The 13,051-nt window shown below is 41.5% G+C and overlaps 1 protein-coding gene across 1 annotated transcript; it reads left to right on the forward strand.

Annotated features, from left to right (window-relative positions):
• The first annotated feature begins 2,438 nt into the window (after positions 1 to 2,438).
• Positions 2,439 to 12,734, forward strand: hepacama (hepatic and glial cell adhesion molecule a). Its single transcript, XM_026192188.2, has 7 exons — positions 2,439 to 2,700; positions 5,423 to 5,770; positions 5,965 to 6,246; positions 11,055 to 11,145; positions 11,418 to 11,485; positions 11,663 to 11,733; positions 11,938 to 12,734. The coding sequence occupies exons 1-7, from the start codon at positions 2,604 to 2,606 to the stop codon at positions 12,298 to 12,300; spliced, it is 1,320 nt and encodes a 439-aa protein (XP_026047973.2). The 5' UTR covers positions 2,439 to 2,603; the 3' UTR covers positions 12,301 to 12,734.
• The last annotated feature ends 317 nt before the right edge of the window (positions 12,735 to 13,051 follow it).

Below are 13,051 nucleotides of genomic sequence, written 5' to 3' on the forward strand. Positions count from 1 at the left end.
TGCTTCATCTGCCGAGGCAGTCTTGTTCACTTTATGAGAAACAGGATAGAGCATCTTCAGTCTCCCGGTGCACCCACTCAGAACACCCACACACATCTGAGCCACACAGCGAACTGCACAAACTCAAACGGCACACACGCATTCTCAAACAGGAAAAACACGAGCCGTACTTCATCACGCAGATCCCGTTAAAGTCACTTATTGTCGCTCGCACGTCGCCAGCTGCAGAGGTGGAACAGCCAGCGCCTTTGCTTGCGGCGGTTTTTCGCAAAGGCAGAGCGCAAACACTTCCTTCTCAAGCTGACTTTCCTCCTCTCAGCCGCAAATCTCATGAACATCCTCTACGGGTTTTATATGGACCTGTTCTTTCTTTTCTCCTACTCAGTCCCAGGGGTGCCATGGCCACGTTCTCCTGTCTCTTTAATGACTGTGGGTGAACAATCAATATCCTGCACACCTCCAAACATAGCACAACACCCACTTCGTGCTGTAGATTGAATTCTGAAGGTGATGGAAAAGACAGTTTTACAAAAAAAAAAAAAGAGAGAGACATGAGCTGGAAAATCGTGTGAGGATATTAATACATCATCATGTGAGAGCCAGATTTAAACACACTAAAGAATAATATTTTCTTCTCTTCGCAGCTTGCACTTAACTAAAGCTGACCCGGACCATTTTAAGAGTAAATCACGAGAAAGATTTGCTTGGTTAGTTCATTTTCTTCCTCAGTCTGTCAGTGTGCAAAGATTTCTGGTCTCCTGGGTGATAATTAGAGAAGAATAAGCCAGGACAAACAGCAGGGGGCGTAATTATCCTCTTTCCAGTGGTTATGACTGCCCTCGCCATCTTAGGAGAGACCATGTTTTCTGAGTAGGATACACAAGTGGGCAGTGTGCAGAAAATATGAGCTTTATTTCTACATCTGCACAAATATCAGCTAATAGGAGATGTTGTTAAATGCAAGAATCCCAGATTTCAAAAGATATGAGTATCATTTGTATCATGTATGCACTGTGTTGCATCTGCATGTGTGGGGATGACATCAGTCTTAATGGGGTCTAAAAGTGACAATAGCTTCTGTTATGACACATTCAGCCAAACTAACTGAGACACACAGGCTCGGTCTGTTTCTAGTCCCCTCTTCGCTCAGCTGACTGGAAATTGTCCCCCTTGATTTAGAGCCTGTAAGAAGATGAGAGGAAATGGGAGGTGTTTCTTTTAGAGAGGGCAGAGGTGGAGGGGAGAGGTTCGACTTTGATGGCTCACTACACAGGAGTACCAGCCCTGTGAGAGTGGTAGTCAACAGCAGCTGTTCCCACAGTCCTGGAAGGTTTTGTTGTTTTGTTTTTTTTTTCTTCTTCCTATCAACGCAGGCTTCCTCCTCTGCATAAAACATCCCTTTGTTGTCAAACAAAATGCTCCAAAAAAAACTCCTGACAAAAGACTTTTAGAAGGTGGGAGAGATGATTTATAATGCAACTGACTCATCAGTGCACACAAACAAATAAAGAAAAAAAACCAGAAAACAGACTGATCAAACATACGGGGATTTCACACATGGCAGCGTGTCTGCTGTAATAAAAAGTGACTGCCAAACTTCCCAACTGATATTAGAGCTCCATGCAAACTGGCAGTCAGAGGAAGGATCTAAAGCAACAGAACTATTGAATTTTGACTTTTGTTGCATTGTCACATGTACTTTTTACCTCACATGTAAGATTCCCATTTTGATTTTCACATGCATTTGGATTTATGAAAAGTTTAGCATCACTTCCAATAATTTAGTTATCTTCTCTCTAAGCTTTGCCTCCGGCTCCTGACTTCTTCTCATATGTCACTTTGCTACTCTGGTGCAGTTTTGACTCCACCTAGAGGACAAAGCAGGTACAAAACCTCTCTATACTTGCTCTTCGTTTGCTGCTATTACTATGAATGTCTTGTACATAGCATCGTGCACCTGACACAGTAGTGCGTAAAAACCAGAAGCAAAATACCTAAAAGGCTCCGTGTGATTGGTTTGGTGGTCAAGCAGCAAATTGTGTGTTAACTGTGAGGCTCCAGTCCAGAGAGGAGTTTGAACAATGCCACAAAAATAGGCCAAAGAGGGGGGGAAATGAGTTGTTTTTCAAACTCAGACATTTCTGAGCTTTAAGTAGATTCCAGAAGCTCTAAGGAACCTACTTAAAGCTCAGAAATGCTTCTGGCTGAATTAAGTAGTCCTTTCCAGCGTGAATTTCTTTCCAAAGTAGCTGAACTCGACATTGAATTGCTTTTTGTGTAGTTAAAAGAATATAAAAACTTTTAGAAAATAGCAGACGATCTACTAAAAGCAGAGAGTTTCTGTTAACTACTTTTTGAAAGGGAAGAGGGGAGCTCGTCTAAACTATGTGTCATGAACACACACATGCAAACACACACATACACACAGTTGGCTGTTGTTGGCAGTGAGTGGGGTGCTGTGTGGAGAGTGGGGCTCAGTGTGACCAGGCAGAGGCCAGTGTTGCAGGCAGGCAGGCGGTGGATAGTGTTGAGCGGCAGAGACGTGCCCAGGGTGGATAAACCATGCTCACTAAGTGGGAGAAAGACTCTGCCCAGGACACAAGATGAAGGTGGAGAGGAAACCCTCCTCTAGAGACGGCAGTTTCGCTGACATTCCTCCTCTGCTGAAGCTCCTTGGCCTCCTCGTCTTTGTCCTTTCAGGTAAGTCCAAGTCTTTGTTTGACTATTAACAGAAAAAAGAGGGTAATGATCTGCAGGCTGCTTTGCTGAAGGAATGTAAATAGTAAAATGAATGCAAATAACAGCCTGAGTGTGCCAATTCACAATAATTATCATTTAGTTCACATCTTTATTTCAGATTTCTATTATTTGATAGCCTTTAAAACCAAGATCCAAGTCTTTCACACCGACTCTTTTTGAAGCAAAGTTAATCCCAGTTAATTTAGACGCTGATGCTTTTATTTTTGTCCTTGCACTTTGTGAGGTTGGCAGCACAATGGATTTGTTCTAGGGTGGTGCTCGTTATTGGGCTCCCATTTAAAGCTCAAAGGAGCATGGAGAGGCCATTGAAGGCGTGCGAGGAGGGGATGTCTAGGTTAAGTGTGATGATAAAGAGTTTTGTGGAGAGCTGTTGAACTGGGCAGGGCCTTCTCCTGAGTGTGTGGGTAGTTTCAGATGAGGAAATGATGACCAAGTGTCAAAAGTTTACAGTACGGTGAGTTTGGTTTTAAAAGGTTTGGATTGATTTCTCAGCTGTACCAGTTTACCCAAAGCAGGCGAGTTTGGTGGAATCACTGAATCCTGTGTCCATCTCCAACTTCACCACTGACAAAGAATTTCTCTCTCTAACCCTCCCTCACTCTTTTCAAGGGAGGAAACTAGTCTCAACAATCATGCCCTTTGTCTTATTGCCTTGGCAACCCCTGTCAGGCAGACCAAATGGTTACCACGGCAATGAGGCGATGCCTTGCTAACTGCCTTTCTGCAAGAATGGTCGCTCTCTCTCTCTCCCTCTTTTCCCCTCTCTCTTCTCTGTCGCTCTCATAGGTTGATCTCTCCATCACTGAGCCAGAACAGTAGGATGCCCCTCATGGGCCCGAAGCCACTGTTCAGACCTGCATGTGTCCAGCTACAGCTGATTTACAGGAACTCCACTGTGGACATAATGGCTTTGCTATGTTTGGTTTCCAAGACAGGGTTTCTTAAAAAAGCTGAAATGTGGCTCACGCTATATTTCCTTATTCCAATGTCCCTGTGGGGGTGGAGGATAGCTGGGGTGCACAAATCAAAATTAGTGTATTACTTGTTCACTCCAGGAGATTATGAGGAATTCTTGAGAAGGAGGGTGGGGTTCACAGAAACAGGGTAGTAATCAAGACATGAACACTGAAGTAAAACCAGCATGTGTGTATTCAGTAAAACTAAAATGTGCCAACCTTTTGATCGTTAAGAGAGAGAAGAAAAAAGTGAAAGTTAAAAAAAAACATGTCAGAAATGTTATTAAAGGATTTATTGCCCACATTTAAGTCATCGGTCATGTAAAAGCGATTCTTTTTCACATAAAAGAGCAAAAAGGGTTTCGACACTCGAGAGAAAAGCACTTGCTATCTCTATTTCAAGGCGGCCTCTGCACATTTAGGTCAAATGCATTTAAATACTTACAATCTCCTCTTGTATTCTAGCGGCGTAACACGACTGCAGTGATCACAAAAGTTCCCAGTACAAATAGATGCTCTTAGACACTTTAAACTACTTCACTTTAAGAACTGCAGGTTTTACAATATTTGGCAGATTTGCATTTGCAGGTAAAATTTTAACTCAAATACATATGTATAAAATATCAGGGTGATCCAGTAGGAGAGCAGCTTTGGAGTATACCACATAGGCGCAAATGCCAACAGCTGTGAGTTCTTGGTTTGATTTCTGGCAAAGTGGACATTGCTACATGGCACTCCTTGTAATTTAATAGGTTTTACAGCTTTAGGTACTGATAAAGAGCTTTTCCAAGGTAAATACGTAACATAGTGTGCAAAAACATTTTTACACAGGATTTTTTACAATACGAAAAAAAGGAAAAAGCAGAAATCTTTTATATGACTTAACAAAATCTTTCTGTTTTATACTTCCAGGGTAGTCTGGGGCTCTGGGCAATGAGCTGCCATTACTGTTTCTGTCATTTTGAACATTTACGACTTACTTCAAGCCTCAAATGTGACAGATATCTTTCTTTTACTACAAAAGCATTTCTACATAATGTGGAAAAAGAGCTGTGCTGGTTAAACTGCACTTGTTTTTATTATATTAAAATATTTTATGGATTAAATGTGTAGTTAAATCTTCTTTACACTGACAGAATGAGGAGTTTTGCTGGTCCAGCTGACTTGAGAATAAAGTGATGGTGTATGTGGCCCACAGTGGAGAATAAGTTTCACATCCCTGCTCTAGAGAGGAAGAGGAAGCATTCATCTGTAGCTACATTTGTGATGAATGGTCTAAATTTTCTTTCTTGTTCTTCTTTTGTCGGAAATAATTCCTTGCATCATAATTTATATAAAAGCTGTGGCTTCAGCCTACACCTTTTTGGTTTGTCATTTTTTTCATCATGTATTTCTAGCAATATAAATGAACTGAACAGGGATAAAGATAAAGATTCAAAATGAATCAAAGGAAAACATTTGAGTAAAATACCTGTGTTGCACTGTAACTGTGTATTGCATGTGACTATTTGCATTTGCCTAGTAGTATCATTTAGTGCATTTTTTTTTTCATTTGTTAGCTTGTTTTGCATAATTTCCACATGTATTTCCAATCACTGGCAGAGCATCATTGCCTCACACTGTCTTTACACACCTCTATATTTGCTCATCAGTTTAAGACCTCACCATTGTGTCTTTCCCCCCCCTTTTTTTTTTTTTTATAACAGGTGAGGTGTTAGGAGTGAATGTCACAAGCCAAACCCAGGTGGTGAGAGGAACGGTGGGCAAAGAAGCCCTTTTGTCAGTCAGCTACTCGAGCAGCAGCACAGACAAGCCTGTTGTTAAGTGGCAGCTAAAGAAGGACAAAGTGAAACCGATCACTGTCGTGCAGTCCATAGGGACGGACATCATTGGAAACCTGAGGCCCGAGTATCGCAACCGCATCCTGGTGTTTGAGAATGGCTCGCTGCTGCTTCACAACCTGCAGCTGTCGGATGAAGGGGTGTACGAAGTGGAAATCTCCATCACAGATGACACCTTCACTGGAGAGCGCTACATTCAGCTCACAGTGGACGGTAAGCAGAGTTACTCTCGTTTCTATAGCCAAGTTTACTCGTGTTTCAAAACATCTGAGCAACAAGAGCAGAGCACTGGAAGATGAGTTAGGACCTATAAAATTTAATACAGGTTGAAAATGAAATTTCCTGTCCAGAGAACGTCATTTCAATCTCATTCACCTCTGTATCTTCTGCCCTGTCCTTCTTCCCAGTTCCTATATCCAAGCCTTACATCCAGATGATGGCGTCTTCTGTCCTGGAGTACAGCGAGCACTTCAACCTCCACTGTTCCCACGATAATGGCACAAAGCCTGTCTACAGTTGGCTGAAGGGAGGCAAAGTGCTGACGAATGACTCGCGTCTGCTGCTTTCGCATGACCAAAAGGTGCTGACCATCTCACGGGTTCTGATGTCAGACGATGACATTTACGCCTGCACAGTGGAGAACCCCATCAGCAACACGAAGAGCAGTCCTGTCAGGCTCACTGTCTACAGTAGGTGGCAAGTTACGCTGGTAGGAACTCAAAAGACACGTGTTTACATAAAAGAGAGGGGGGTGGGGGGTATGGGTGATAACATTTAATAATAGTTGAACAGAGCTGGAAGAAGCATTAAGAAGTATTATCTATGCAGCAGTATGGCAGTGTAAAGATTTTGCATTAAGACACAAGTATATACCGGTACATGCAGTAATGTGCAAAAGTACCATTTCTCTATATTTTGCTAATAGAAGGAGAAATCAACGATTTCTTAAAATATGTCCAAACACAAAAGTGCAGAATATAAGGCAAAAACAGTACATTTCTAATTCTACTGCAACCATCTGCACCACCGTCATACAGGCTGTTGTTGATCATTTGCAGTGCTGTCCTAGTCACAAGCGGATATATTTATTTTATTTATATCACGCACTACTGCACTACACATAGGTTTAAATTTCTCTGTTCCCTAGAGCGTCCTTCATCTTTCTTAAATCTTCTCTACAGTAAATTGAGAGAGAGAGAGACAGTATTTTGATTCTCCTGTATGTTGTGTACACGTCAAAAATTATTAATAAAAATCTTTGAATCTTGAATGTTTTAATCTTGAAAAAGCTTGGCAGTCAAAATTTGGTATCTTGTCATTTCTTTAATTAGTCTTCAGGAATAGTTCTCCAGGCTTCTTCGTGGACATTCAAAGCTCTTGAATGTTGGTGACCTTCTGTTGAGTTCCCTGTCAAGATGATCCCACAATAACAATAATAACCTCAATAAGATTACTCTAGAAACTCACAGTTGTACCTCTCTGCTGACTCCTTCTGTAGATACTGAGCCAAAGATGTGAAATTTGGCTTCATGACAGCCACCCTTTCCCTGCGACTCATTTCTGATGAGACTTCAGTGAACAGTAGATGGATCAGCTGAAGGGTTAGATGCATCTGTTAGGTCCTGTGTCAGGACTTTTCTGGATGTTTTTTAATTTCTTAAAGATGTGACTTTCAGATACTGTTCATCTGCTGTAGATTGTTTGTTTGTTCAGCTCATAGCTCTAGGAATTACCTTATTGGTGCAAAAATTTTATTTAATGGCAGTCGGACTGCGTAATCTTTGGTATTTTCATAAATTTGGCAAAAAATATGGGAACAAATGATGTGTTTTTGTGACCGGCTAGTAACCTAAAGTTAGTACCTAAATACCTAAAGATGCACTTTAAAATTGGTTCCTTGCTATGTCGTCTGTTATGTGTATATACAACTGTGGTTGATTGATTGATCGATTGATTCAGAGATCAGTGTTAAGTGGCTTAAAAGAAAAAGAAGAAGAAAATAACATTCAGGCCAGGTCAGAGAATTGGACTAACAGTGAAAAAGCCTGTAAACGTAAATGTAGCCTGTAAAACAAATAGCCTGTAAACTGCATTTATGTTGTAGCTGGTTAAACTGGAATCAGTGTAAATTCTACTTACTGCAGGGCAGCATAATCTTTAAAAATCCTTTAAATTAATTTGAATGATAGCTTTATATGTTAAGGTAACTATGCACAGTAAATTTCTTCTCATTATTCACAAACCCTCCATCTGTAGGAGCTAGCAGGAGCAATTATCATCTCATGCTGACCCATACACAAACATGCTGGCCTCTCAAACAATGTTGTTTACAACAAGTGCAAATCCAGGCTGTGATTGTAACAGAGTTGGCTCAGAGTGCCTGTTACTGGGCGCCAGTGAAGAGCCGCATGTCAGGCTGAGAGGGAGCAAGAGAGGGAGAGGCAGTCTAATCCAATGAATGGACGGTTATTTATGAGGAGGGAGAAGGAAAAAACACAGGCAGGTGGGAGGACGCTGTGCTTCAGTGGACCTCAGTAATCCTGACTTCATTATTGCTGTACTGTGATGTTCTGCACGAGGAGACAGCTTTAGGCTTTCAAACTACTCTGTTTCCTCTGCTTGCATAGTTTCAAAGTACAGAGTTTGAAAGGGATAACCGTAATGAGCTACTTCAATGCAACTATTCATGCCAGCACACTCAATCTACACTTTTTGCCATATTCATATTCTTTTTTGTGGTTATATTCGTAAACAATTGTTTTCATTTTGTGGCTTTTTTAGTTGTGACTTCTCTTTGGACGCTGTCGCTTTTTGAGAGAGTGAGAGCGGTGCCACAGCCCAGCATCACAGTGGAGCAGTTGCTGTTGGCAGTTTGAGACGAAGTGGGGCATGGAAATATTGCATACGCTTCCTGTATAAATAAGGGAGTTGTTTTTGTTAAGCAACCTGAGTTGGTTAATCAACTCACTCATTTCAATAAATCATGAGCTCATGATTGCTATACCATCCACCTGGATTACATCGTCAGAAGTTCCACCCCTTCTATCTAATGAAGCACTGGCACAGGAGCTTAAGTGCCTCAGATTCAAAACTGTGAGTTTAGGGTGTAGGGACTCCAAACTTAAACGCCTTTAGAATAATTTCAAGATAGTTAGACTTCACTAATGTTTCTTATTTTCAGTTTTTTCGTGTCTGCTTTTCTTCCTTTTCTCAATTGCTAAATTTAAAGGTGACCTCTTTAAATATAAATTTGGGGGAGGGATGCACAGAATAGAGCTTTGATTACAGAACTTGAAGACAAAAGATGCTAGATTTATTTTTTCTACAAGAAACCCACAGTGATAATTTTATGGAAATAGAGTGGAGTGGAGTTTCTGCTGGGCACAGCAATGTATTTTTAACTATGGAACAAATTTCTGCGAAGGGGTCGGTATTTTATTTTTGGCCCACTTTGGACATACAGCTTTTTGGCAAGTACAGAACATATTAATGGTAGAATTTTACAAGTAAAAGCAGAAATTCAAGGTGTTATCATCATGATCTCTGGAGATCAAAGAAAAATGGGTTTCAATCTCTAATTACACGGTGGGAGGAAGGGAGAGCTCAAATCAAAGATATCTGTCAGCGATACACTTATAGATCTACTGATAACATTAAGAGGGTAATTCAGAAACAGCAACAGGAAGAACAGTGTTTCCAATCAGTCAGTCAGAATAGTCAGCAGGATTTATTGTATCATAAAAAGATGGAATTAAGTTATTTTCTTCAGGAGAGCACTAAAGGGGCTCTAATTCAAGCTCGCTTTACCAAGCTTAAGGACATGGATGTACCAACAACATTCTTTTTCACTTGGAGAGGTCAGCAAGTCACAATGACTCCAGCAGATTCAGTAGAGACTACCGTTGCTGTTTTGTGGAGAACACTGACTCTTTTATGCATCGAATATAAAAAAAATTTCAAAGGTGTTATCTAACAGACTTTTAAGTTCCGGAAGATAAGTCATATTGTGTCCCAGCCAGATCTATGTTAGAAAATGTATTTATTATGAGAGATATATTTAATGTCTGCAAGACATATGACCTAAATGTGGGGATTGTGAAAGCTAGAGTAAATGGTTTTACTTTATTGGTGGGTAAATGGTGTACAGTTGACATTCCAACCCTGCCAGGAAATTTATGCTTGGGAAGGAATGTAATAGGAATGGTGGGGCAGGGATAACTCGGTAGGTAGAGTGGTCCCCCCCATGCTTGGAAGGTCGGTGGTTCGAATCCACTAAATGGCTACCTGAGGTACCCCTGAGCAAGGCACCGTCCCTGCACACTGCTCCCCGGGTGCTGGATTGGTGGCTGCCCACTGCTTCACTGAGTGAATGGGTTTAATGCAGAGATCAATAAAGTTTACATCTTTATTCTTATTAAAGCATTTATAGGTAATGAACATTTTCAGAAACAGAACTGGAACGGGGTGCAGGAGAAAGGTTGTCTAAATGGAAATGACTGCTACTCCGGCTGTCCGACACAGAAAGAGCTCTGGTTGCCAACAATCTGGTTGCCTCATCCTTGTGGCACAGGCTTCGTGATGGCCTCACCTGCTGGGCTCACTGAAGATGTCCAGCATCTTATTGTGAATTTCTTCTGTTCTAGGCGGCACTGGCTAAAGGCACCTCTTTACTCTTTCTGTGTCAAAGGAAGGACAAGGACCCCCTTTAACACAAGACTGGCCAAGACTGCTGCATTCAGATTGCAAACTGCTCAGAAGCTGCTTTATGGATGCATTGGAAAGGATGTGCAACGTTACCAACATCAAGTCCGTTAGAATCTTAAAAAGGATTCTGGAAGAAGTCAGGGAGTCCCTTACCTGTGCCGCTGAGAGTGTTTGCTGAAAACCGTGCTCTAGCTGACCAGTGGAATTATGAGTACATATTTCCAAGACTTTCAGTCACCCCAGCTTTTGATAGTTGGTGTGAGGAGTGTGAACCGCTTCTTTCTTTGAGAACACCTGCATCAGGTGTTCTCACTCCATGTGGGAAGAAGTATCTGTATCAAAGTTGTGTAAAGGTGCTGAATATGTGCTCTCTGGCTGGTGTTAGAGAGTCGAGGAAAATGCAGGTTTTTGCTTCAGACCTTACCCCTAAAGGCAGATGGAGGGTCCTGTATAAGCCACCTGTAGAAAAACACGTTGGCGACCTTCGGTGGAGGATGGATCGATAGCTACAAACAGGCTCAGAGCTGCATGACGAGTGAAAGTGGAGCATGCCTTATAGTGTTACTTGTAATTTACAGATGTTTACAGATTTGTGACGTGTTAGAAATGTTTTATGTTCACTGGGGGAAGATCAGGAACTAATGTAGCATTTTTAGATTATATTACTACTCTTTGTATAGTTTTACAAGTGCACAAGGATTTAAGTGTGTGCATGTGTGTTTTAAGCTCTTTCCTTCTTTCCTCTTATTTTCTTTCTGGCTTTCTTCTCTGCCTCTGTATCACCTTGGTTTAGGACGGAGCTCGCTATACATCATCCTGTCCACTGGGGGCATATTCCTCCTGATCACCCTGGTGACAGTGTGTGCCTGCTGGAAACCTTCCAAGTGAGACCTTTTCTTTTTGTTCCCCCCCTCCCAGTCTTTTTTCTTTCCCCTGCTGCTCTGTTTCTTCCTCTCCTTCTTTCTTTCCCCCCCTCTTTCTCTCATTGGCTTTGATAGTGCACTTGAACATGTGGCTAGAATCTCAAGCAGCTCCACAGTCTCTAGACATTTGGTGGGAAAATAGTACAAAACTGTGATCTGCAGTATATATAAAGGCGTCTTTTAAATCAGTTGATTGTTTTCTTGTTTTGTTTTGTTGATTTATTTTGCTTTAGGAAGAAGCACAGACCTGTCCCCCAAAGAGCTCCCGTGTATGTGGAGCAAAGTGAAAATGGCCATGATGGTGAGCAGCAGTTATAGTTCGCAGTCTATTAATTGTGTACAGCACTTTCATGATGTTTGCATCACACTGTAGGCTAATATTTAAATTGTAACAGTCAGGATTAACATTGCATATTACGAAGTTAAAGCTAAAAAAAAAAACTGGGACTGCATAATAATACTCATACATCTTTTACAGTTGATGTTGTACCCAAACCATCTACACTTGGTCGAAGGAGTCCTATGCCTCTTTACGTTCTCAATGAAGATGTAAGTCCTTCTTTCATCTGGGGAAAAACCTTTCCAGCAGCTCTGCTACTAAACTGTCAGTTGGTTAATAATAATTACAACCTCGTACAGTCACGACTATGAACATAGTCCAGCTGATGTTCTGCTACAAACTATGTCTTGATTACATGAGAATCACCGATGAAAGCCCACAGCTGTCACACATGTGTCATCATCTTATTTCAGGAGAGCCTGGAGCGACTGGAAGAATGCTCTGGCAATGCTATGAGCCAATCAGAAACGAGTCTCCCCGCTACCTACGCTTCAGTCCCGCCTCCTTCCTCCCACAGAACTGATCGACCAATCTGGTCCACCCCACGCAGATACCCTCGCAGCTCCTCTCCACTCGCACAACCACTTCCACAACCCCTTCCAGGTTCCTCCCTACGCCCTGTCCGCTCCCCTGCTCACTCCCCGGGCTCATCTCCACGCAGTTTCAGTCCTGTGAGAAAGGTCCGTCCTCCTGTAGGCATCCCAACCGGCCACCTGCCTGTGGAGGTGGAATGTGCAGACACCAGCGATCAGACTCACACCCCACCACAGCACTGACAGCTACTCATGTTATGTGATGTACATGTATAGTTTGTTGGTTGTGTTCGGCCATGAGAATAATGGATCTGATGCACTAGGGTAATAGATGAGTTCACTTTCAGCTAACTTTCTGTCTTCCATTATTTATCATCTATTTCTCTGTGGCTATGCACAGTGTTTCTCTGGTCCTTTCAAAATATATCCTCTCACAGGAAAAGTTATATCCTGTCCACTAGCATGTAGTATATAATGTATATGATGCTGAGACATTAAAGAGTTTCTGGGTCTGATATATATTTTGCTCCTTGTTGAGTTATTATTGGGAAGTTTAAGATGTGACTGTACAGTTTTTGTTTGTTGTTATTTTTCTTTAGTCAGTTAAAAGCACACCCTGTATCCTTATGCCACATTAGGTCACTGTGTAACTAAGGTAATAAAAATTATTTAAATAATTTGTAGTTTGTCATCAAGCGATCCTTTTATTTCTATCAAAATCATAACTGCTACAGATGTTCACTCTTCTTTTATGTCTTGCCTGATATCTACATAAACACTTTATTGTTATGCTGGCTACACACGGCACAGAAGAAATAAAGACACACCTTCCTCTTTGTCTTTGTAAGGTAGCTGAACTCGATGTACCGTTCTGAATATTAAGTGCAATACTTGTCTGCTCCATTAGGTGTCACTCAAACATTTCCTTGAATACTTGAGTTTTATGCACTCTGGCAGGAAACAATTTAAATAGTACAGATTTACATCTAACTGT

The sequence above is a fragment of the Astatotilapia calliptera genome, chromosome 14 (assembly GCF_964374335.1).
Source record: "Astatotilapia calliptera chromosome 14, fAstCal68.1, whole genome shotgun sequence".
NCBI lineage: Eukaryota > Metazoa > Chordata > Actinopteri > Cichliformes > Cichlidae > Astatotilapia > Astatotilapia calliptera.